This window comes from Camelus bactrianus, chromosome 8 (assembly GCF_048773025.1).
Source record: "Camelus bactrianus isolate YW-2024 breed Bactrian camel chromosome 8, ASM4877302v1, whole genome shotgun sequence".
Classification (NCBI taxonomy): domain Eukaryota; kingdom Metazoa; phylum Chordata; class Mammalia; order Artiodactyla; family Camelidae; genus Camelus; species Camelus bactrianus.
This window is the reverse complement of record NC_133546.1, coordinates 13937784-13963126: the sequence shown is the minus strand read 5'-3', so window position 1 is coordinate 13963126 and position 25343 is coordinate 13937784. Positions and strand designations below refer to the sequence as shown.

Here is a 25343-nt window from a genome sequence, read left to right as displayed (position 1 = left end):
TTCTGCTGTACACCAGGTCTTCAACAAGGGGAAAAGAAGAAACTCAAATAGACGCATTTTAATGAACCTATTTTTTGATATAAAGTGTCTTTTGTTGGGTCTTATTTCTGCAAAACTGACTTTAGTTTTTTTCTCGTTAGATTATAGATGAAATCCTGAAGATTAATGAAGACACCAGAGTCCATGGCCTTGCCCTTCAGATCTCCGAGGCCTCATTTAGCAACAAAATCCTTAATGCCTTGAAACCAGAAAAAGATGTGGATGGGTGAGAGCAGATAAAAGAAAACAATCAACTCTTATTGCCAAACACATTTTTCTGCTGTGAATTTTTTTTAGCTCTGCTCTTTCAATGATGTCAGTAATTAAGACCTGAAAGAAATCATTTGAAATATTTCAGGAGTTTGAGGGTCTGTTAATTCTGTTTAAGAAAGTACATGTTTGGGAAATCACTTGCCTTTTTGTAGTGTTTGGGTGCCGTTTTGGAAATAGTCAAATCATATTCATTTGATAATTTCCTGTCTGATGTACAGAGTCCTTGGCCAGCTCTCTTCTAATAGCTTTTCCTTGATAATTCTATTAGACCAGAGAAAAAAATAGGGACCTGGTTCACCAGCAGTAGCATATTCTGCCTTAGTCCCAGGCCACCACCTCACTGAAACATCCAGGTTCTTCCATTATCCTAGCCTTCTGTTGTGACTCAGACTTAGGATAGTCTCAAACACAGGTGGAAAATTTGTCATGAAAATCCTTGATCCTCTAGCGGTCACACCACAAAGGGAGAAGGAGCTCTAACCAATCAGAAAACATCCAGAGCCTCAAGGTATCAAGGGGGAGTTTCAGATCTTTCATAATAAAAGAGAATGTTGAAAACTTTTCCGAGTATCTGCATTTTGTTACTAACCTGTATTGGGACCATCAGTTTAAGCTAGAGAGCTATGGACTGTTTTGTCCTGGATTTGAACAAGGAAGAATGCAGAAGGCGTTGAAAGCGTGGTCACTCATTTTTCCCCTTGATTTCCTAAGGAGATAAGTACTGATGTCAAGTGGGGGTCCGACCTTGAATCCAAGTCTTGGCTGGGTCACCCCGGATTTCTAGGATTGGTTCTGGATTTTGATACAGTGGAGACGTAGATTTCCTCAGAGTGAAGTGGGTTTGGCTGCGGGTCCATGGTGCTGCGTGCTTTCAGGGGCACCATCCCATGGAGCCCATTGAGCGGAGCTCCCTGGAGTTGTACAGTGAACCCCTGCATGACCTGAGCTGCGATCCTGCTGTACAGGCAGAACCAGAACACTCGAGTTCATTCTGACTCATAGGGGCCATGTTGGAGTTGCCTGAATCTAATGGCCTCTATTCCTGCTCACGCTTTAATTTATGTTTAATTATTGAGTATATCCTGTCTGTCAAATACTGATTTGGCTGTTATTTGGGACTAATACATGTGACGTACAGATGAGTGAGTCTTGGCTAAGTTTTGACTAACCTGTTCCCTTGTTTTTGGATTCAGAGTAACGGATGTAAACCTGGGGAAGTTGGTACGTGGGGATGCCCATGAGTGTTTTGTTTCACCTGTGGCCACAGCTGTAATTGAACTTCTTGAAAAGTCAGGTATGATGCTCCTTCAGAAATGTTGCTGTTTTGCTATTTTTTGGTATTTATGTGAATTTTTAATAAGGATTTGTTTCCAGAAGATTCTTACTGAAAAATGGAAGTGACATTCAACGTCAGCTTTATTTTTCTCATCTTTTAAGAGATACTATGCCATATTTTTCTAATAGGATCTACTATATTACAATTTTAAAGAAAAATTGGTAAAGATGAATGATTAACCTATATTAAGCATTTTCTTAGCTTCTGTCATGAAACACTCAAAATAACCACAATGAAAAGTGTTTCAAGTTTCAAATTCTCAAATCTGTCAATACATAGACCTAAATAAGATTTATATTGAAGACTTAAATGAAGGAGCTGTTAGATATGGTTTAGGGTCTAGAAACCTAGATTGAGATTTATCAGTGAGAACCCTCTCTTTCAGCAAAATCAGTATTTAATTTCCATTTTTCTCCTCTTGACCTTGTACTTTTATGTCAGTGACACAGAAATGAATCATTTCTTTTTCTCAGTTACCAACTTTAATGAGTAAATGATTAGTTTCATATATTTAAGGATTTTCTAGCTGAGTACATAGAAATTCAACTAACTAAATTTTTCTTTATATCAGCTTGAGTGAAAAGAAGACAGACACTCCTCCCCTACACCCAAACATGCAACGATTAAACAAAAATTCCAAAATACATGCCAAAATTCTATTAGAAGATTAACTTTCAAGATATACCTTTAGGACATTAGCCATTAAGCTCAAATCTCTGAGAAAATCCACATAGACAGTGTTTTTCCATCTTTCGGATACTTAGCGTGATGATTCTGGTCACCCTACCATAAAATTTGCAGAGAAAGAAATTATGACTTAGAGCCATTGTAGGTTTGGTGCTCAGAGGGCCAAGTTTTAATGGGAGGGAGACTTTGAAGTTTTGATTATAATACTGGATTTCAATTTGGTGGGTAGGTGTCAACTTAGATGGAAAGAAGGTCTTGGTAACAGGAGCCCATGGGTCTTTGGAAGCCAGCCTACAATGCCTGTTCCAGAGAAGAGGGTCCATGACGATGAGCTCCCAGTGGAAGACACCTCAGCTTCAAAGCAGGGTAAGCATCTGTCATGTTGGGAACATGTCCTTCAGTGCTTGTATTGGGAAAGGAGGATGAGAAATGCACAGGCTAAGTGTTTAACATAAGAGGTTAGAGAAAGAACAGCAGAAAATCTCAAAGGATGGGAATAAAAGAGCAGAGATGAGTGAAATGGAAAACAAATATAATGAGAGATTATCAAGAAAGCCAGAAGTTGATTCTTGGAAAAAAATCTAGTAAAATAGACACACCACTAGCCAAAATAATTAAGACAGAAAGAGAAGGCCAGCAATGTTAGAAATGAACAAGAGGACATAACCACAGAAACAAAAATTATTTTTTAAAAAGGAGACTGAACATGTTTATGCTGATAAATTCAAAAATCATGTGAAACGAAAACTTTCTGAGAAAATATAACTTACAAAATGGATTCAAGTAAAACCAAATAGTCATATATACTGAAGACACTGAATCAGTCTACCTATCAAACAAGCAAACAAAAAAGGCAAACAAGTAGTTTTATAAATGAGTTACCACAGTCAGAGAACAGATCTGTTTTCTCTGGAGAACAGAAAAAGACGGAATATCTCCTGACTCATTCTAGGAGTGCCCAAAGCAGCCAACGACAAGATGCTAAAGGACAACTTCCAATTAATTATGGGCCAATTTCACCTATGAACATAGGTGATATAACCAACAGCAAAATGGAAAAGCAAATCCAGCACCAGGTTGGGGTTATCATAGGATTGCAAGGGTGGTTTAACATTAAAGTCTGTTCAAATCTATTAATGTAATTCACCACATTATCAGATTAAAACCTATATTGTCACCATAGATGCAGAAAAGTCATTAGATAAAATCTAATATCCATCATGATTTTTTTCTTGAAAAGCCTCTTAGACTAGGATTTTAAAGGAATTCCTTACCCAGATAAAAACGTGTAAAAATTTAGAGTGTCTCATTTAATAGTGAAATAATTGAAACTTTTTTTTAAATTAGGAAAGCCAAGGGGGCCTGTTATCAGTACTCCTAATCAGAGTTATATGGGAATTCCTAGACAATGCAGTAATGTGAAGAAAGAAAGGGAGAAAATTTATAATGATTGGAAAGGAAGACACCAAACTGTCCACAACCGTGGATAGTATGATTACACAAAAGGCCCCCAGAAAACCTCTTAAAATACCAGAAATACTAAGAGTTCAGCTCAGATCTTGGATATAAGATCAACATGCAGAAACGAATTGCATTTCTAAACGCCACCCCCACAGTTAGAAAATCAATTTTTAAAAAAATACAATTCACGATCGTAATGAGAATATAAGGCACCTAGGAATATATTTAACAAAAGTTACTTCTGACCTTTTGAAAGAAATTATGTAATTTTGATGAACACCATTAAGAAGACCCAGTTAAAAGTAGATACCATATTCATTGATAAGGAGACTCAATATCTTAAAGATACTTTTTCTCCCCAAACTAGCCTATAAATTTGAACCAAAATCCTGACATAATAAAGTAGAAGTATAAAGAAATGAATGGGAACTGTGAGCCAAATCCGGAAAGCCATGACGAGACAAAGATGTGGATGTAGCTGGGGAGAGGAGGCTAGGAGACCTTCACTCATGTTGGTCATGCCTGTTCTTAAACTGGGCAATAGGTGGGGTTGTGATTGTAGTCTTTTCCATTTTGAAATAGTTAATCAAGGTTTTAATTTCAAAAATTGACAATTTTCACAAATGTCCACTAAAGTGAAGTTAAATTAAAATTGCATTAAGTACAGGGCGGTAGCGTATAGTTCAGTGGTAGAGTGCATGCTTAGCATGCATGAGGTCCTGGGTTCATTCCCCAGTACCGCCGTCCTAAATAAATAAATAAATAGATAAATAACTCCTCCCCCAAAACAAACAAACAAAAATAAATGAAATAAAAATTTTAAAAATTGCACTAAGTACAATAAATTGCTAAAATCTAAAAATACATCTTCCTCACGCTGCAGCGTGAGAATAGAAACCAGCAAGTTGTAGTCCTGCCCAGGGGAGGCAGGCGTCTTGACAGATTTGTAATGTTTGAGTGGCAGGTGGATCTGATTTACATAATTCTTTCTTGTTTCAAAATAGCCCAGGAAAGTGGTCTTGCAATTAAACTCAAACCTATGTGCTTTTTTAGTGACCACCACATGGTGGCAGCCTATACCAGAAAATTCAAGGGCGATGTTCTGTGCTTGAGAGCCCAGAATTTTTGATTTGGAAGCTTAGTGCAAGAGGACAGTAAACCTCGCCCTGAACTGAACAGCTGTGGCGAAAAAGAGAAAAATGCCTTCATTGGCAGTTGAATGTTTTCACAGCTGTTACGATACTTTTGTTAGTTGTATCTGTATTTCGAAAAACAAAGACATCTTTCAAAGTACTTACTTGTGGAAATAAATCACCTTGACTCTGTAGGATAAAGCTCATTTTAACTTTGAGAGCCATTGCGTGGCTTCTCTCCAGAGAATCTAGAAACTGGGTAACACTGTGGTTTCCGCATATCTAAGAAGGTTCTCTTTAATAGCAGGTGCTGCCCACGTTTTTTTCTTAAGTCCTTGGCACTCGGAGCGGCACCACTGTGAATCTGAGAGGCTGTCAACTTTCACTCTTTTTACTGCTTCATGTTTATAGCCAAAAATAGGGAAAGAAAGATTCTGGGCTCCCCATAGTTGTCTTTAAAGTTTATGTGGCCTCTGGTGTTGGCCCCGTCTACCTGGCCTCCTATTCACACACTGCAGGCTTCCCTCGCATCACAGGGTAAAGCCTGTACCTTTCCATGTTTTTGTGCTGGCAGCCAGCGCTTGCCTCCCACTGGTATGCCTCCACGCTTCTGCCTGACATTTTACTTTTTACTTGTCCTATATTTCTAAAACACAGGCCATTGCTGGGCTCATTTCAGAGGCTCAGTGGGCCCTCTGCAGACAAGGAACAACGGTGATGGCAGTTAATGTGGTGCAAAGAACACTGCGGCGTGGGTTAGCGTCCTGGCGCTCCAGACCAGGATAGGCTGTGTCCACCCTTGGAAAACCTTCACTGTGAAAAACGTTGAAGGGGAAAGGGTATAGCTCAAGTGGTAGAGCACGTGCTTAGCGTGCACAAGGTCCTGGGTTCAATCCCCAGTACCGCCTACCAAAACAATAAACCTAATTACCTTTCCCCCTAAAAATTTAAAAAATTAAAGTCACCTTGAAAAAAATCAAAAGTATACGTTTAACAACAGATTGGGATTCTTGTGTTTTAATTCTATCAACATGCATTTGAAGATAATAGTGTATTTTTAAGTGCATCTGAACAGTGCATTTTAAGAATATGGCCTATTTAGCTTCTCATGATCAGCAATGCTAAGTGTCAGGGAAAGAAAAGAGCAAGCAAAGGATCATGACTATTAGGTCAAAGGACATTATCTTTGAAAAGCATTTCTTACATGCTTGTTTGTATCTGACGCAGAACAAGTCCCCCTGCTGGCCATCTGGTTGGGGATTTTCAAAACCAAGGAGGTGGTGAGGGGTTTGGGGGCCAGGGGTGGGTGGCTGGAACACTAGAGTCCTGTCTACTGCCTCCTGAAAGTGTAGCCTTTCAGGTTTGTGATGACTTGGAAGCAGTTGCAGCCTGCTGCAACCAGCAGGAACTCCCTTGGAAGATTTGGAGTCAGCAACATCTGTGTCCTCGGAAACAGTAAAGCATAGGCTTTGGTGCAAACAGCTCCAGATTGGAGCCTTAGCTGTTGTTTAACTTCTCTGTGCCTGTGTCCTCATGTGTGGAACGGGGGTCATAATACGTCTACCTCCTGGAACTGCTGCGAGAATCCAGTAGTCATGTACGTTTGCTTCGCACACCACTTGGCACCTGTCAACATCCCCGTTAGTAGCTTGGCTGCTGTTGGTGGTGAGTCAGGAAGGACACTGGCAAGTTTCACCACACAGATGTGCAGCTGATCCTCGATGTGGAAATAGAAAGGCTGGTGGGTCAGTCACACTGTAGGAGATAATAAAATAGGGGGACCCAGGGTTCCTTACTGTAAGCCTGGTACACATGGCTGCAGGGAGGAAGAGAGTCGCTCTGTTTGTGAGGTCACTCAGCAAAATGTGGAGGCCGAGGGAACCAAAACCAGAGCAAAACTAAGAGACAGTGTCCCAGAGAGAGTGGGTGCCGAGCTTTGGCCAGTGCTGGCTCACCATGTCTGTGGAACTCTTCTTTCCCTGATTCCTGTTACTCGCTAGCCGCTCCATTTATCTCTGCTGGGGATTCCTGGTTTACCAGTCACTCCTTCCAGGAATAGTATTCCTTCCTACAATTTTGAGGATTAGTTGCATCAGATTAGTTAAATAGAAACGGATCCCTTCTCTGTCAGCCTGCCCTAATCTAAGGATAGTGTTCGGATACTGATTACAATGAAATCTCCGTGGGGCCCAAAAATGAGGAGTTGAGAATGGCCTCTTCAGAAAACAGTAGACTTCTGTGTGTGGTAGCTTTACAGTTTATGCCCCTCCGAGTGTATCATTGAAAATTAAGAGCAAGTTTCCTGCTTTGTTTCGGAGCATCACTCCTGGGCTCTGAGATGCATTTTGTATTTATGTGGGGGGAGGGGGAGATTGGGCATTTGTCCAAATTAGCCGCACGCTGTGGAGCGTCAGCTGCGAGTAAGCCAAACACTGGGTTTGATGTTTCGGGGTAGAGCGAAGGCATCCTTCCTCCGCCCAAACGTAGGCCCCTCAGTCAGCTCCCCAGGCCCCTGGCATGGAATGACACCCTGTGTGGGAGGGAACAGAGCCTTCTGCCTCCTGAGAATTGGCCTAGATTTGGAGATGTCCTCTTCCTCACCCCAATGAGTCCACCCTGCTGCCAAAAGCAAATGTTGTGCATTTAGTATTGATGGGGCAGAGTGGTACCCCTCTCCGGGGAAGACAGGTTGACAGGCATCTCGGGGCTGTGCTCACACCCTGCCCCGCTGGCTGGAAAGCCTCTTCCGAATCTGCGGCTGGACACAGCTGGAGGATGATGGCAAAACGGCCTCCAGCTGTGACGAATCGGGTCCGTCCTAGCTGCGTGTATAAGAAAGAACCTAGAAATAAGAGAACCGTTTTACTTTGTTTTTCTCAGAGTGTCTTGTTTCTCCTCCTGAGTATGGAAACTGTCAAAACTAGTACTAACAAAAGAAGGAGAAATATAGGTCTTTCACACTTGAAGGATGAAAGGAGGCCATTTGTTGGATTAAACTGGATTATCACAGAGTCACTCCAGTTTAACTTCAGTACATGGCAAGGCCTATGAAAGGTTTTTAAAAGTGAACTGCACCGTTCTAAGTATATTTGTATTATACATATGAAATATTGCAGAAATAATCTTTTGCAAAGATTAGTGGGTGGGGGGAACCCTAGTTTTTAAACTGGACTAGATTAATAAATTACATGATTTTTCTTCTCTTTTTTTATATTTATAACTTTTAATGCTTTGTCTTTTAAATCCTGTAGGAAATTTAAAATGCAGTTACAAACCAAAAGTACAATAATACTGGCTTTTCTGGAGATCTTGATTTCTTCACATGGTTTGGAGTGACTGACTAGTGTTTTTTTCTCTTCAGCCAGAGAACTCCCTTTTGCATTTCTTGCAGAGCGAGGCTAACAGTAATGAACTCCTGCTTTTGCTAATATGCGAATGTATTAATTTCACCCTCTTTTTTTTTTTGAAGTGCAGTTTTGCTGGATATAGAGTTCTTAGTTGGCAGATGTTTTTTCTTCCAGCACTTTAAATATGTCATCCCACTGTCTTCTGGCCTTCAGAGTTTCTGATGAGCATGAGAATTCTTTTTAACCAGAGAAGCTACACTTAAACCAGCAACCTCATAATGGCAGTAATGACAGCTAACATTCATTGAGTGCGTGGTTACTGTGAACCAGGACTCTCCCTTACTCGTGTTGTCTTGTTGATTCTGCAGCCATCCTATTAGGCAGGACTCTCACTCTTCCAATTTCACAGATGAGGAAACTGAGTCACAGAGAAGTAAAGAGACTTTGCAAATATCTATAATTTAAAAATGACAGAAGTGGCAGTACAGTCAGTATTTTTAGCCACTATCCCGTGTCAGCTCTTATTCCAGATAATCACAAAATCCAATCTTTAAAAGTACCTGTAAAGTCTAATCTTCCAAACTCAAAAGTACCCAACAGCTTGGATGGACCCAGCTTGGAACAAGGCCCAAGACATCAGGCTTGTGTTGAGTTCACTATTGGTTCCTTCTGTCCACTGAAATAACATCACACAACGTGAGAGTTGTGGGTTAAGTTTTATTTGGGGGCAAAATGAGGACTATAGCCCGGGAGATAGCACCTCAGAAAGACCTGAGAAGCTATTCCAAAGACACAGGAGGAGAATTCAGTGTTATATATGACTTCAGTGGAGGGGGACGTGCAGTCAGGCACACGTTTAGGCAGAGGCTGCTGCTGGTCACGAGGGGCAGATGTCACCGTTAATGATTTTGGTGCTTTTCTAGATATGAGGAGACGCAAGAATTGGGGCTCATACAATCTTCTGAAAATGTCTAACTCTCTGAAGGCCTGTTCTGCCAGCTTTCCCAGAGCACAGAGAGCCTCATTCTTGATCTCCACCCTGAGCTCCTTTCAGGGAGTGTTGGAGGTCAGCGGCTGCGGTGGCCCGTGATGTAATCCAAGCAGGGGTAGATGGCAAGTGCCAACAGGATCCAGTCCTTGGAGAGGCAGGTGGCCAGGACCAGTTTTTAGTTAGCACTTCCCAAAGTTACTAATCCCCCAGACATCCTCTTAAGAGAAGGAAACAGTTTCTCTCCTGAGGCCTTGGGCTTGTCACCACCCCTCCAGGCTCATTCTTTTGAAGAAATGGTGTCCACCCTATTGAGAGGGCATGGTTGGGGGCACCCTGTTCAGACGTGTGGACACGCAGGACAGCGTCATTGATACGGGTACCCCCCCCCCCGCCCTTTTATAGGTCAGTGGAGAAGATACCACCAACCCTGGGGCACCACAGATCCTGTGCCAGGCAAAAACCAAGGTTACTCCGTAACGTGTGATTAGGTGACCTGGGTAATACAGGTCTCTGAGTTTCCTGGACGGATTTTTCAATATTCATGGACTGAAAATGTCGCTGGATGTCAGCTCCCTTTCTTTTCATTCTTGCTTCTGCCTGATCATTGCGTTACTTATTAACACAGAAAAGGAGGCGAAAGGCGAATAGAACTTTTTTTTAAAACCCCCAAATCAGGCCATTTATATTTAGTAGTGCTGAGAAAAGGATCTGTGAGAGACTCTATTGAAACGGATGAGCATGAGATCCAGAGGGGGCCGTGTGAAGTCTTAGATGGTTCGTGTGTTTTGTGCAACCGGGTAAGGGCTCAGGCTGGTCCTGCAGAGAACAGACCAGTGACGTCACCTCCAGGCCACCCCCAGGTCGTCCCTACTTGCCTGCCTGCAGCATCAGCAGAGCCTGGCTTCTTCTTTTACCCCGTCTTTTCCAGTGTAAGTGCTTTCTAAGGGTGTAGGATTAGAATACTCTAATTGGTAGGTCTTAACATGATCTATAACAGTAAAGCATCGTACATTTGTGTAAGATTTCGTTTTCAAAGCCTCTTCCCACAGCCGCAGCAATTTCCATTAACCTAAACACAACATAACCATCAATCACGAGCTTGTCCTGCCTCTGAAGTGTGGCTTGCTGCGTGTGGCTCTGGGAACCATGACCTGGTCTTTTCCTCATTGTTGTGCTACGTGGTTCTGAGTCTTTGTGATGTTAGGTTGCCTCTCACCACACATACACACATACACACATAGACACACACACACTCACACACACACACACAGGCAGTCTCCCTCAGCCCTACTTTCTAATTTTATTCCGTCCTAAGGTGTGAGAAAGAGAATTATTTATTCTCGATGAATCATTCAAGGCGTGTCCATCACTGGATTTGAGGTTGCATTTTCCTTTTATCATCTGTCATGATTTAGGTGAGAATCAAGTCAACCTGAAGAGGGATTGGCTGTCTTTTCTATCGTTTTGGACACAGCTATCTTTGAAATTCTCTTACACGCTGAGCAGTGAATACACTGAATGATGAAGTAAGAGGTGAACTTTGTAGAAGAAGGAAGGTCATTTGTTATCCTTTGGGGGGGAATTTGGTAGATAAGTGCTGTAATCATAATCCCAAATTATCCGTTTGGCTTGTAGTCATTCTGATTTATGAAATGGGTCTTAATTTTATTAACCAGTAGTGTTCTGCTGATCACAGGTGAGAGTGGGAAAAATAAACAAAGGCAAGTCCTGAAAGAAAAAAAGTTCTCCAGGAGGAGATCACTTGCTCGGCAGAAGCTGGGGAAGTGCCTTTGGCTGAGACTGTCCTCCTGTCTTGTCAGAGTATTTCAGCATCTGAATGAAGATGGTTTGACATCCTAATTTTAGAGTATTTTCATGTTATTTTAATGTTTCATTTGATAGGTTGCTTACTGTTGCGGGAAAATGTGGATATTGGTCCATAGGTACAAAGCAGTGATCCTATGGTAAAAATTCAGTTAATTCAAATAAAAAGTTAGATGGTCTAGGTTTGAATAATGGATGGATAAACAGGAACTCTGCTCAGGGAAAACTCTGCCTCAGTGAAATCTCCATATGCAGGGAACACACTCGACTCAAAGGGTCAGAATTTACCAGGCATGGTTGCCAATGCCCGTTTCTATAATGCAGTCACTGATGAATTCCTAATTGCCAGAAATGGAGTTTTCTGCCTTTAGCTTGCTTAGCCATTGGGCATCATTCAAATAGACGGACCACACCCTTACTCCTTAGCCTGCTTGAAGACACTGGTCCTCCTTTCCTGCCTCTGGGCCACACCTGAGCCCCGTCATTTATTCCTTTTCTCTTTTCATTTAAGATGAGTGCTCCCCAGGGCTACACTTAAACACCTTTTCCCTCCCATTCTGCCTGTTTCCCTTAGAGGTCCTATCCAAGCTTCTGGTTTTAACCGCATTTACGATGCTGGCAAATCCCAGCCTGTGTCCCCATCCTCCCTGACCACCCTGTTCCACGCATCCAGCTTCCAACCAGCTGTGTCCTCCGCCTGTGGCCGTGTCGTGCTTTCCCTCTCAGCCCCTCAGACCCCTTTCAGTCCAGCATCCAGAGTAATCTTTCTAAAACACGTCTGATGGTGTGAGGGCAACCGGAGTAGCCCGGTCTGACAGCCACTTGTCTACTACCAAGAAAAGGCTAGCCAATTCAGGAATATGGCATATATTGAAAGAAAGTGACATTTCATTAAAAAAAAACAACAAAAAAAAAAACCTCCCTCTTTTTGTGACTTTGCCACTGGGGAGCCAAGGGGCCTCCATGCCACATATTTCACAGACGCTCCCTGTCATTACAGAGCACAGGGAAGACTTTTCTCTGGAACGCAGTGTGATCGCTAAAGCCACTGAATCCACCTCACAGTAACCACAAAGTGTTCCAGTTCGTTGAAAGCGAAAGAACCACAGCAGGGCCACCTCTCCCCCTGGCTCCCACCCTCAGGACTCCTGTGCTTACTGTGTGTGACAGCTGCCCGGTGTCACAGGGCCTGAGCCGATGTTAAATCCTAGCAGAATGTTTAAGTATTTTACGAACTGTGTGAGCAAAATAAGTAGAAATCAAATGTTTGTTTCTTTTCCATAGCCCAGTGGTGTGTCCTGCCCCTTCATCCTGAAGATCCCAGCTCTAAAATCTTGTAGGCAGGGATTTTTTTTTTTAAGGCAGGGATTTTCATATTCAGATCCTGTGCACCCTCAATGTCTGCACCAACTGGCACCTGGAAGACGGCAGATGAAAGAGTATATTCACTAAGGAATCCTGGGTCTGTTTTATTTTCTTCAGTGACCGTAATTTTAGAAGTCCGTCTTTGCTGGGGAAAGCACCTGTTGTTGATTTTCTTAAAGCAACGTTCTTCATTTTGAACATTGTTTTCTGAGCTGCGCTGCTAACATTTGAAGGCTGTAGAAGCAGGTTTTAAAGGTCTCTGGTAATTTAATCACAATTCTTCAGAACATATCTCCAAACCTTTTCTTAAATCCACCCCAGCTTTCTGTATGTACAGACGTCTGTCTCATACCCGAGATTCTCACGTATGCCCTTCCAAAACCACTGATAGCAGAAGCTAAGCTCTGTCTTCTAGCTGGGAGGGTGGGGCTATCCTTTCTATAGTTTTAATTTTAAAATGCTCGTTTCATTTGCTCAGTGCAGAGCTATGATGTTCCTTATAACTTTGCAAGTCATATCTGTCCTCCGTCTCCCCCCTCTTCATAGTCTGACACTTGTCCCCACCCCACCCCCCTTGGAAATCAGTGACTTGGAGAAAAATAGTTTTCATGGAATCTGAACTCTCCCACATGCTCCACGATGAATGCCTGCATATCTGTTTCTTGCGATTGTTTTAACATTTGGTCTTCCGCCTGGGGAGTGGGCGGTTCTCTGTAAGCTGCTTCTACTCAAGTCTCAGCAGAGAAGGCAATATTTTGTTATGAGGTAAAGTTTCAAACCAGGCTTTGGCCAGGGTCCTTCCCATTAGGGAGGAAGAAAGTAGAAACAGCCAGTGAGACGATAATTCTCCTTGAATCTTAGCTCATTAAACCCTTGCCTGTGCCTCCCGGGGTTATTTCCTGGTTTGAGCATCTAGCACTTTCCCTTTCCAGAAAGAGTTAGCATCTCCGATGCGATCATTGCTAAGGGAGGAGATTTTTGTCTTTTCTCTGTGGGATCAGCCATCCCCCTTTCCCCCCGTCCCGTGTTGCTTATGAGCGCAGCCCGCTTTAGAGTGGAGTCTAGGTACGGAGTTAAGGGGTCGAAGTGAGATTTCCGAGATTTATAGGTAATGAAAAGAACAGGTTGTACTGAAGATACCACGTGTAGGAAACTGAGTGCTCTGGGGGGACTTGAGTGAACCTGTGATCCTTGGCTTTTCCCAAAATGAGCATTGCAGTCTTGTGCACATTAACTTCCTTTATAGCTGCTTTTTACATGTTCTGGTTTTGCCGCCGTCGAACGTGGAGATGAAGCCAAATGGCATTTCTTATCCGCTGATCATACTTGAAACTGGCATTAAATGTTTGAGTTCCTCTCTAGTCTTGCTGTGGTTGAGTGTCTGCAGTGGTATAGGTAAGAGGGGAGATACGTTTTCTCATCAGATGTTTAAAAAGCTCTTTCCACAAGAACACATTTTCCCCATAGATATAACATCACCCTCAAAGTCTAAATACAACATCACCCCAAAGGCTTCAGTTCTGTGTGGTGTTAATGGCTTAGATTGCTGGCAGATTGATTGTAAATTTCTTGATTCAGGTTCACAGGGTCGCTTGGGCAGGAAAAAAGTGGTTTTCCCAGCAGAGACCTCTTCTTTTTGAATGTGATTCCTATAGTGGATGCTCCGAGGCACCATTTCAGTATTCCTGTTCCTTCATTATAAGGGCCGTTCTGAAAGCAGCCAGCCCCGGTGGGCTCCTTGGCGTCACTCAGTGAATGGCCTTTCCCTATGGTATGATCAATCAAACACATTGATCAGGTGTTTCTGGGATGTTAACCTATAAGAGTTGGCTTTATCGGCTCTTTGAAAAGACGTTTGTTTAAGTTGTCCCTGTGCTCCTCCTCTGTCGGGGGACCTTGGAGCTGCTCTAGACCTTGGCTTTTTTGTTCCCAAGATTCCTGAGACCTTAGCCGAATGCAGCCTCCTGCTCAACAGTGTTGAGGAGCTGGCCTGGCTCTTCCCTGTGATCTTTAGCAAGCAGTCGGCCTGTCCGAACTGAGAGGGGACAGGACCGGTGGAGATCGTTCACTTACTGGGCCATTGGGTGGTTGGGTGAACCAGTAGGGGTAGTGGCCGTGGGCATGTTTTTGTGTTTTGTCTTCCGTTTCTGTCTGTTTAATTCTACAGAGTCTGCAGTCAGTTGCAGGGCATTAAGTCTGTGGAAGCAGCACTGAGAGAGGGGCCATCAGCGCTGGAGAGCGCAGGGCGGTCGGCTTCCCTCTCTTTCTACCTCAGTATCAAGGATTCCAAGACTAGGTCTGCTGGGGGAGACAGTACATACCATGGAGCTACTTAACACTCCCTAAGCCTCAGTTTACTTGTCTGTTAAATGGGTACAATGACACCAACTTCACATATTTGTGAGCTGACATGCACAGTTGTCGCTGTTTTCCTTGCAGTCTCAGATGATTCCTTCTTCATCTCTCTCTCTCTTCGTATGGGTCCATTTGAAGTCATTGGTTGCTTAGTTGGTACTGGGGCAGGTGGTTGTTCTTTGGTTGAGGCCAGAAGCAGCCTCTGACCCTACTTCTCCATGTAACTGTCCCAGCAGACGTCTTCCTCCAGCGCTCTGTTGTCACGATACAAACAGGACGGACACAATGAATATGTTTTGTAGTAGTGGTTGTATTCTTCCCTTTTCCTTTAAAAAAAATTTTTTTTGACTAACCAGGGCCTCACAGAAAATGAAATTCTTTCTCCAGCTCTTGAAAATCCTTCTCTGGATCTGGTAAAAGTTCCATATGGGTCTGATTATGATTGTGCAGTTGTGAGGCCGGAAGTCCCCCTGCACTGGTCAGATCTTCAAGTGGCTTCCCGGCAACAACCCCTGTTTCCCTCCTAAGCTGGTGCACGTGTCAGGGTGCCACCCTCTCCATGCACCTGGCAGTCTCCTCCCGTCAGTGCAGTTTCCTGGGCCCCATCCTTTTCTTGGTGTTGCAGTTAGTGGTGAAAACATGTCAATATAACACTACACATAATATATATGCTGAAATGATTACCCAAAAGAAATTTTTAAAGCCTTCTTTTCCTTCCTTTCTAGAATATGATGATCACATCTATTTGTACTACTATGAGCTATATCAGTAAATTAGTTACGTGATTTTGTCCATGGCACCAGTGTGGAACTGAACTCTGGAATGGCGATTCCTGTCTGTTACATTAAAGTCATTTGACATTGATCTTCAGGTCTTTATGCTACAATTTAAAACCTGTGTGCCATTTTTCTTTTTCTTTCTAGCTACATGAGGCTGACATTGTGGTCTTAGGCTCACCCAAGCCAGAAGAGATTCCTCTTTCTTGGATCCAACCAGGAACTACTGTTCTCAATTGTTCCCATGACTTTCTGTCAGGTAAATGTCTTAAAATTGGTGCCAGACCGCTGATAAAAATAGGTAAGATTGTTATGAGAAAGATGAACCTTATTCAGAAGAGAGTATGTTCCTGAAACATTGGTTGCTGTCAACATACGTACGCAGAATAGGAAACTGAGAATGTTGATGTGCCTTTTGGGTTACATGACTTTCGAACCACATTGTTGGGCAAAAAGAAGAAGCTTGGATGCCAACTGCAATAGCCTCCTCCTCCTCCTCCCACATCGAAACATCCCCCTGCTGGCCTCTAGCATCGAGCAGTTACGTCGATTGTGACCTAATGTAGGTAATTTGTATACATGTGAGTTAAACTAGAAATAGTAGTTTTCAAGTCTTTCAAAAACAACAGAATCCTTTCTCCAGAGGAAATCTTCACTGAACCTCAGCATGTAAAAGCAGATGAAAGCACAGTGCTGGGAGGGTTGGGAATGGATAGCAGCCCTCCTATGTCCGTAATTCCCCTTTGCAGTGACCCCTCAAGCACTCCCCTGCGGGTAGACCCAAAGTCACTTCAGTGTGAAAGTCACCGTTAGAAACAAAAAAAGTCTTAGGATGGGCACTAATACCGATGGTATTCGCCAAGGGATCCAGGCATGCCCTGGACCACATCGGGGTAGCTGGAGCTGTGCCTGCACCAGGGCACGCAGCCAAGGGGCCGGTAGGAGCTGGCCCAGCAGCGACACCCTTCTCTCATTCACAGAAAGACACTCAGGCTAAGGAAGCTTTGGACCACACCCAGCCCACTCCCTCAAGTCCCTGAGTGACGTGTGGCGGAGTGGGCAGAGAACACTCCTTCCTTGTTACCTGCGGTCTCCAAATTTTAGTCTGGGGGCCGGGCCGTGGGGGCTGTGCTGAGTAGGCCTGGAGGACAGTGGTTTTCCCCCCAAGGCTGATCAGAACTTGGGCCAAAATGAGTAGAGGTAGATCTTGAAACTTAGACAGCCCTGTAACACAGAGTGAAATACAGAAGAGTATCAAGAAGAAAATAAATACAACTTCTGATCCAGTCACCTTGAGTTAACTATTTTACATTTTTCCAATAAAAAATTATTAAACTTAATTTTATTGGAATATATTAGAAAAGATATATACTAAAAGTGTTACGGAAATTCATATAATTGTTTCTTCAAAAAGAGAAGTCATGCACCTTCCTCTCTAGGAAATGTAGCTCCTCCCAGAATTGACCAGTCAGATTAAAAACCCCTTGGGGCTGAAGGACACGAGATGGATTGGGGTGGTTTGAAGGGAAGATGCTCAGGAATTTCTCAGAATGCTCAGGTACTCAGCTCACAGATGAGCGCACAGGTGAAGCAGTTAGAGGTACAATATGTGTGAATATGAGATTAATGGCTCTTCTTAGCAAATAGGAGGCATGCACTAAATATATGCAATTTCTGGGCATAACTTTTTTCCTGAAAAAAACCCAGTGCCTAACCCACAAATGATGGACATGCACTCCAGATTTGCTTCTCTGCTTAGAATCCTAGTTAGATTGTGAAAGTCACTTACTTTATTATTGTTATTTTAATGAATGCTTCCTTGCTATGATGTTTACTTCTTGTATCTTTTAATTAAAGTTTATATGTTTAGGACAGTTTTGGCACAATCCTTAATGGAGATTGGAGAGTCTACTTCAATGTCCGTTTGGAATGCCTCCGAGTCCTGTGATAATATGGAAGTTGACATATGTTTAGACCAAGTGTTATGTTTTGATTTAATGATTCTGTGCATAGACTGATTGCAGTTAGTTTATTTCTAATTTATCTGGTCCAGTAGTAGTAGTTTTATTGATTTTCGAATGCTCAGTGCCCAGGATAGCACCTGACCCGTGGGAAGGGCTCAGTAAATACTGAGTGGTGAATGAATGAATGAATAAACATGGACTCAGAATTGTACTCTGATTAATTGCAGTTTTAAGTTAGTTGCAGATTTAGAGACATTTCCTTGAAATTGTCTCCCAATTAAAAACAGGGCTGACAGGGCAAAGGCAAAGATGAAAAATGCTTCGCAGATTAAGTGGACAAACATTTTCTAGTCGATACTGTTTATAATAGTATTACATTTCTCAACAAAATTTAAATTTTAGCAAATTTGATTACTATGAAAATTTAATCTATGAGTAAATTGGAGAAAGGCCTCTTTCCTCTCCTTTGTATGTAATTTTCCATTTTAAACAAATGACTTTTTCAAGCATTATTAAAAGAAAAGTTGCTTTTATTTAAACTTGAGGAAAAGAATTTTCAATATACTTATGATTGGGTGAAGGCAGGGCTTTATAATGAAATTTTCCTATTCATCTTAATGGTCCAAGGTCCCCCTCCCCCTTATAAAAATAGATGGGATATGGTGATTTATGATGAGGTAATTCTATAGAGGCATTTTATTGAATACCTAATCCCCAGAGAGATTTTCGTGATGGCTGATATCCCAGAAGCTGTGCTCGGAAAACAATTAGACCTAACTTGTTGGATCTGTTCACTCTTCTGTGGCATGAGTCGAATGTTTAGATTGAAAACAGGGACATAGCAGTCTTCAGTTTTCTAGCTATAAGAATAATTTTATTTTTTTAAAAATTATTTCAAATGAAAGCAGCAGACTGTGATTTTGTAATGCTCTGCTTGCTAAAGGGCAAGATACATCCTATGCAAAATCACTTTGTACCCTAATATTAAGTCTTATTTTCTGATGTACCAAACGGGACAAAGGAGAAACTGGTCTAATGTCTTTGGCCCAGAGAACAGTATCCAAACAACAACTTTATAAGTCAGAGTAGTTCATAGCATCATTTGAAGCAAACATAATTCTATAGTGTGGAGTTGGGGGGAAACCCTGGGCTGCAACCCAGGGCTCATGCTAATCAAAGTTGCTAAAATTCCCCAGGTGGTCTCAAAACAGCTCCTGTCAGAGAAAGGCTGTTCTGACTTCCAAGGACAGTATTATAACGCTTTAGCCTTGAATTTTCTTATTGTGGAAAGTTTGGTTATTATAAGAAAAATTAAAATGAAAGGCCATCATTTAAAGTGATTCATTGACTTGTCCCTGGAGGAAGGAACTGTGAGTTAGTGGGGAGTGTTTAGTGGGAAGTGAAAAGATCCATTTGGTTTGGGATGGGAGCCTGGCTGGACTCACAGGCTGAGTGTAGACAACCCATTGGGTGGGGCCCTGCTTCTACATAGGCGGGGCGGCGGGTGGGGGGTGAGGTAATGATTTCCTTTTTGATTCTCCTTAGCCATGAAATCTATTAAGAATGTATTTCTGATTCTCTGAGTTACCATCTTAATTGCTTCAATTTCTCCAGATGCAGAACTTCTGAATTCCATTTTAAGATTGCATGAGTTCCTACTACAAAAGCACTACAGTGACAGTATGATGGAAAATCTTTGAAATATGGAAAAGGAAATAACTAACTTCTGACCCAGTCACCTTGAGATAACTATCTTAGATTTTTTTTCCATAAAAAATTTACACTGAATTTTGTTGGTTGGAACATAGCAGCAGGAAAAGAAAACACTAAAAGCACTGCTGAAATTCAAATTACTTTCTTTAAAAGGAGAAATATTGGTTGCTACAAGATTCCTCTAAAGTTTAGAAAATGTGTGTATGAGCCTTTTGTGTTGTGTTTGAGTGTCTTTGTTGATTTTAGTCATGTTCTATTTTATTCAAGGCAATGGCTGAGATTATGGGAGAAATTAATTACTGTGCAATTCTGTGGGTGAAATAGTCTTCATTCACATGGGTATTGGTGATTGTATTCTGGGAATGTGCATTTATAAATTGATACCAGCTCCTCAGTGGCACTTTTTCTTATTTCTCCATCATTTAAAGATAGAGATCGGAATGAGAGAAGAATATTTTTCTTCTGTCTTGGTTGTACAAGACCTTTAGATCAGATATCTAGGGGTTCAAGTGAAACACAGCAAATCTCTCTCAGTCTCTAGACTTGGTTTTTGCCTAAATATGATTTATAAAGCTGAAATATTGCTAATCTTTAAACAGTACCTCAGGGATATGATTTTCCAACAGCCTTAATACGTTTGATAATAGAACATCACAAAACACTTGCTCTTAAATGTTCCAAGCTCTTTCTTGCAAAGGACTGTCAGCAAAATGGATAACTTAAAATTAGAGTGGTCCAAAAAGGAAGAAAATAGTTTTTTACTTCAAAAAGGTTACCATTAGCAGTGTTTCTTTTCTCTAAAGGAGGAAACAGGCTAAAGCATTTTATATGTGTGTTTACTTTTCATAAACTTCCTAAATGCCAACCAAAGTAGACTTTTAAATGCGTCTTGATTTTGAAATCCAGGTAATCCTCAAAATTAATATCCTAAAATACAACTTCTCAGTTTTGATGGAAAATTGATTCTATCACTTTTATGACAGGGATTTAAAAAATTGTCCAAGAAAGCCTGATCTTTCATGCAGCCCTTTGGCTGGGCTTATCCTGTAGGTGTTTTGGTCTCCCTGTTTATGCTTTGTTTTCGTAAGTGAAACTGCTTTCAATTTGTATGTTGTTTAAATATACACACTATGGGCCCAGCACCTTACATACCATATCACATTCAGTTCTCTCAAAACTCTGCAAGGTTGACTGACATTACCTACCAGGCCCAAAGTCACAACTGCTAGTAAGAGGTAGAGGCGTGATTTCAGGCCAGTCCGTGGCCCAACTGAGAGCCCCAAGGCTGTGCCAGAACCTACCTGTAGCTGTGCTGTGACATCCTAACTTCCTTGGTTGCAAATGAGAACATGATTCAACATCCTGGCTTTTTGCAAGGAGCAAAATTGGTTATAAATGCTAATATGCTGATAGTCTCTGTTTTTTTTAACTCCTCAAATTTTTTTCCAGGGAAGCTTGGGTGTGGTTCCCCTGGTGTCCTTGGGAGTGGTCTCGTCGCAGAAGATGTGAGTCTCCTTGCTGCAGCCCTGCGGATTCAGGTGTGTCTGACATGGCTATTAGAGAATTTTTTGAGTTTGGAGCTTTGTTGAATACCTGCTAACATTTTGCAAGTGTTTTCCGTTTAGGTGACAGTGTTGAACCCTTTTTACATTACACCCATAATGTCATTTAATTTCCACCACAATCCTATAAGATGTTATTCCCATTTGACAGAAGAGACGAGAAAAATTAAGTTTGGTCACAGGACGTGTGTGGAGCAGGGACCCAAATCAGGGTCTGCTGTTAGTTATCTATTGCTGTATAATAAATTACCCGCAGATTTAGCAACTTAAATGACAGATGTTTATTATCTCACTGTTTCTGTGGGTTGGTGATTGGAGAGCATCTTAGCTGGATGGTTGTGGCTCAGAGTGTCTTGTGTGGTTGAAATCAAGATGTGGGCTGGGGCTGTAGTCATCTGAAGGCTTGACTGGGGCCAGTGGAGCTGCTTCCAAGATGGCACACCCACATGGCTCTTGGCATGTGGCGTTTAATTCCTCACTGGCTATTGGCAGGATGCCTTAGTTCCACATCATGTAGATTTCTTTATGGTGCTGCTCACAGTGTGGCAGCTGACTTCCTCCAGAATGTGGGATCAAAGGACAGAGTAAGGGGGAAGCTGCAGTAGGTTTTATGACCTAGTTTCTAGAGTCACATCCTTCGTTTTCTCTTCTTTGCTAGAAGTGAGCCACTAATATGAATGTGAGTTCACATTCAAGGGCAATGGAACTGGGCTCACGTCTTGAACACAGGAGTATTAAAGAGTTTGTGGACGTCTTTTGAAACCACCACTATGTGACCTAAAGCCCCAGGTCTCTGGCTCTGCACATAAGCTGTGCATTCTCTGGCACTGCAGGCTGCAGAGATGGTGACGTCCAGCAGAGGCATTAAGTGGCGGTACAGAAGCCTGAGCCCGATTTCCTGCCACAGTAGAATTAAACCGAAACAGGTTTTAGTTCATTTCTTTCTTAATACATGCAATGCACAAAAGTTTTTACTTCAAAAGGGGATGCGGTGCATTTCTGTAAGGATCGTGTTACGTTTCAACTAAAATTTTTATTTCTAGATATGTGTGTGTGTGTATATATAAAATCACTATTTAATAATTCAATTTGCTTGTTCTGTTATATCAACTGTAGAAGGACTATGGCTGCAGTGGTGTTGCAAACTTTGGAAGCTGGGCATACCAGCTAATCCTTCATGCATTCTCATATTTCCTTCATTGTATCTTTTCTGAGGTGAAGAACCCATTCTATAATTTAAATCCATGTACTTGATGCCGGTAATGAGTATTCATATAATAGGGCTTAGAGCTCATATATATCTGTATATATACACATATATATATATATATATATATATGTGTATATATATTTTTTTTCCAAAAAGAAGCCTGCACCTTTAAATTACAGGTGGATAAGATTATTCCTCTTACTCCCTTGGATTATTGTGCCATTTTTACTCCTTTTCATGACAAAATATCCATGAATGATATTTTCATAGTTTAGATACGTAACCCATCGCCTTTTACCTCTCTAACGTGCTTTCCTTTCTGTCCCTCCTGAAGAACGTGGTCGGGAGCGGGAGGAGGTGGCTCCGAGAGCAGCAGGACAGTAGGTGGAGACTTCACTGCTTGAAACTTCAGCCCCTGTCCCCTGTACCAAGGTATCTGGGTGGTTTATCTATCCTGTCGTCAGCTCACCAAGGTGCCTTAGATATCCAGAGTTATCCATTGGATGGGGCCACAATTCATTCCTATGAGTTATGGTGCCGATGGTGGATAATTTTCTCTCATCAAATTGCTGCACTATTTTTTCTATCATTTACTTCCTCTAAAACGAAATGATAGTAAACACGTTTACCATATTCTATCAATTCTAAGATGTAGGTTTTTTAATTTCTGACATCAAGATGCACCTTATTATGAATGATGTATCTATCCTGTGTTTGATGGCAATATTCTTTCTTCTCAGCGGTCCATAAGATAATGTCTTACAGATTTACGAAATACAGTAATGTAATACTGTGAAATATGCTTTTCAGCGTTAGAAGGGCCTGACACCCATGTCAGCTTGGTCTTAAGGGCCTTGTAGGTGTCCCCGCTGGGGATAAATGAGCGACCAAACCAAACGCCATTCCCTGTGGGAGTGGAGTTCAGCTTTCTTCAGAGCATGGTGATATTTGCTATCTGACAGGATGCTGGGAGGGTCCAGATGGATATTTTCTTCAGAGTGATGTTTAATGAAGTGTAAGCTACAGATTTTCTCTGTGTAAATTTGAAAGTACAAACTACAGACCTAGTCTCAGCATGTGATTTGAGAATAATTCGTTAGATAAGATATCTGAGCCAGACGAATGAGTTTTCCAGCCTCATGATGAATCCCCGCCGGCCGCCCCTCCTCCAGTGAATTGGCCCGACCTCCTTCCTGCAGGGTGTGCATAAGGCCAGGGCTTACCCAGGTGATGCCGTTTGCCAGCAGGGAATACACTCCTACGCAGTGTAGGAGATAACACCTCCGGGACTCAACTATCAACTAATTTTTCACCTGATAACCAGTTGCTTTTCAGAATTGACCTCTGTTTCCTTGGGCCATCGCTGAACACTGTGGTTCAGTTATACCCACCAGGCTGGTGACACCCTCCAGGCTATGTTTTCAGCCCGCAAATAGACTAAACATCTTAGTCATCTTCTGTGTTCATTAATACATAAATTCCAAGGAATGTCTTTGTAATGTCATCCCTGTAGTTGTGCAATCTGTTTCATAAAATATTTTTTGAAGTTACTTACGTTGTTACAGGACCTTCTATTTTTAAAAGTAAATGAGTAAACTCTACTTACATAGAGATTTAAAAGATTGAGCTGGACTCTGCCAAATGGTGTACCCAAGTCTTTGTACAAATCAAAATAAATTCCGCTGGCAGGGAGGGGGAAAGTCCTTAAATTGCTTAACCAAATTTGACTTCTAGAGTCACTAGGGAGAGAAAGGCAGGCCCAGTAGTTCATAAATCACTCGAAAAGTCACTATCACTCTTCAGCTAGTGAAGAGAAAACCTTGGAGGTTTTCCAAGAGTAGGCTCTTCACTTTAGGAGATTGTGGGAGGAGGGAAATAGAAAAAAAAAGGTATAGCCAGGAAGGCAAAATGAAATAGGAGCCTGGACAGTGAAGGACGGAGGAGAACCAGAAAGGAAAATGCAGGCGGACCTGGGGAAGGGATGACCTGGCCGCAAGCACAGAGCCCTGCCCACATCCTCCCTCTCCCACTGTAGTGTGCTGTGGCCAAGGCAGCATTAGTGGTAGGATCACTGTTACCTCCTGCACCCAGATCAGCTTCGTGGGGTCATGGAGGAGAAGAGAAGGTAGTATGAGGAAATTGTCAGCAGTAGCAACAGAAAAAAAAAGTCAGAGCAGGGGGCTGCCTGCTAGTGGAGACCGCTGTGTTCCCCAAGTGAGGGCTCCATGGTGAGTCAGGAAACTGCTTTCTTATCAGTTGTCAGCCCTCAAGACCGAGTCTCAGACTGATGGATGGGCTGAACCCCCAGTAAAAGAAGCAGCTGAGCTCAGGAGCCCCAAAAGACTCTGAGACGCTCAGCACATGCTGATTTTCATAGCACTCCTGTAAGATGAGCGACGGTGTGTGCATCTTGCCAGTAAAATAGAATAGTTCGATTGTTTGCCCAGCGACCCTCTGGCGTTCCTAAAATTTCCTGTGTCTGAAGTTGAGCTTCGGGCACTAGCTCCATTTACCGACAGTTATGTAATTAATGAAATATGATTTTGGACTTGAACTAGGAAAGAGAGAGGGAAGTATGGATGCAGAAAAAACAAAATAGCATTTCCACAGTTTTGAATCGCCAAGAGACACACGTGGCTAGCCCACTAAGAGAGCATTATGCAATAACCCCTCTGTTCCTGGTCAGCGAGTTCGGCAATGACCCGTAGAAGGCGCTGTGCTCTGTCATGGAGTTACCTTTGTGGGGGGCCTTTGGGCACATTGTAATTAATGCACCATCTCCTCTCCGAATGCATTGGTGTTATCCATGTACGTGTAGCCAGGCAGAATTCTAGGGTTTTTATGAGTTTTTAAGAGTGGCTTCTCAAAAGCAATGTATCGTTTTCTCTTGCACTTTAATTGTTAGCAGTTGTGCTTAATCCTGCTTGGGAGAAAGGACCACAAAGCCATTTGATTTAATTGTTGGCATGTTGTATGGCTGTTTTTACTCTAGTGGCGACCACCTAAGCTGAGAGGACTCTCTTCTTATGTTTTCCCCCACCCAGTGATATTGAGATTTCAAGAGCACAGACTCCAAAGGCTGTGGATATCCTTGCCAAGGAGATAGGATTGCTTGCAGATGAAATTGAAATCTATGGCAAAAGCAAAGCCAAAGTACGTTTGTCCCTGCTGGAAAGGTTAAAGGATCAAGCAGATGGAAAATACGTCTTAGTTGCTGGGTAAGACAACTTTTTTTTTTAAGGGTATCTTTTATTTACTTATTTATTTGTGGGGGTGGTAATTAGATTTTTTTTTTAATGGAGGTACT

The 25343-nt window shown here is 42.2% G+C and overlaps 1 protein-coding gene across 6 annotated transcripts in view; it reads left to right on the top strand.

Moving 5' to 3' along the window:
- The window catches only part of MTHFD1L (methylenetetrahydrofolate dehydrogenase (NADP+ dependent) 1 like), a 188443-nt gene that overhangs the window by 10881 nt on the left and 152219 nt on the right, over window positions 1-25343 (top strand). For all 6 annotated transcript variants that reach the window (XR_012508535.1, XR_012508533.1, XR_012508534.1 and 3 more), the window contains exons 5-11: window positions 141-265; window positions 1506-1606; window positions 2565-2701; window positions 15735-15846; window positions 20714-20802; window positions 22371-22468; window positions 25081-25254. Coding sequence is in view for 1 of the 6 variants with exons in the window: in XM_074368158.1 (XP_074224259.1) it covers window positions 141-265; window positions 1506-1606; window positions 2565-2701; window positions 15735-15846; window positions 20714-20802; window positions 22371-22468; window positions 25081-25254 (836 nt within the window). In the remaining 5 variants the exon portion in view is untranslated. The remainder of the gene's footprint in view (window positions 1-140; window positions 266-1505; window positions 1607-2564; window positions 2702-15734; window positions 15847-20713; window positions 20803-22370; window positions 22469-25080; window positions 25255-25343) is intronic.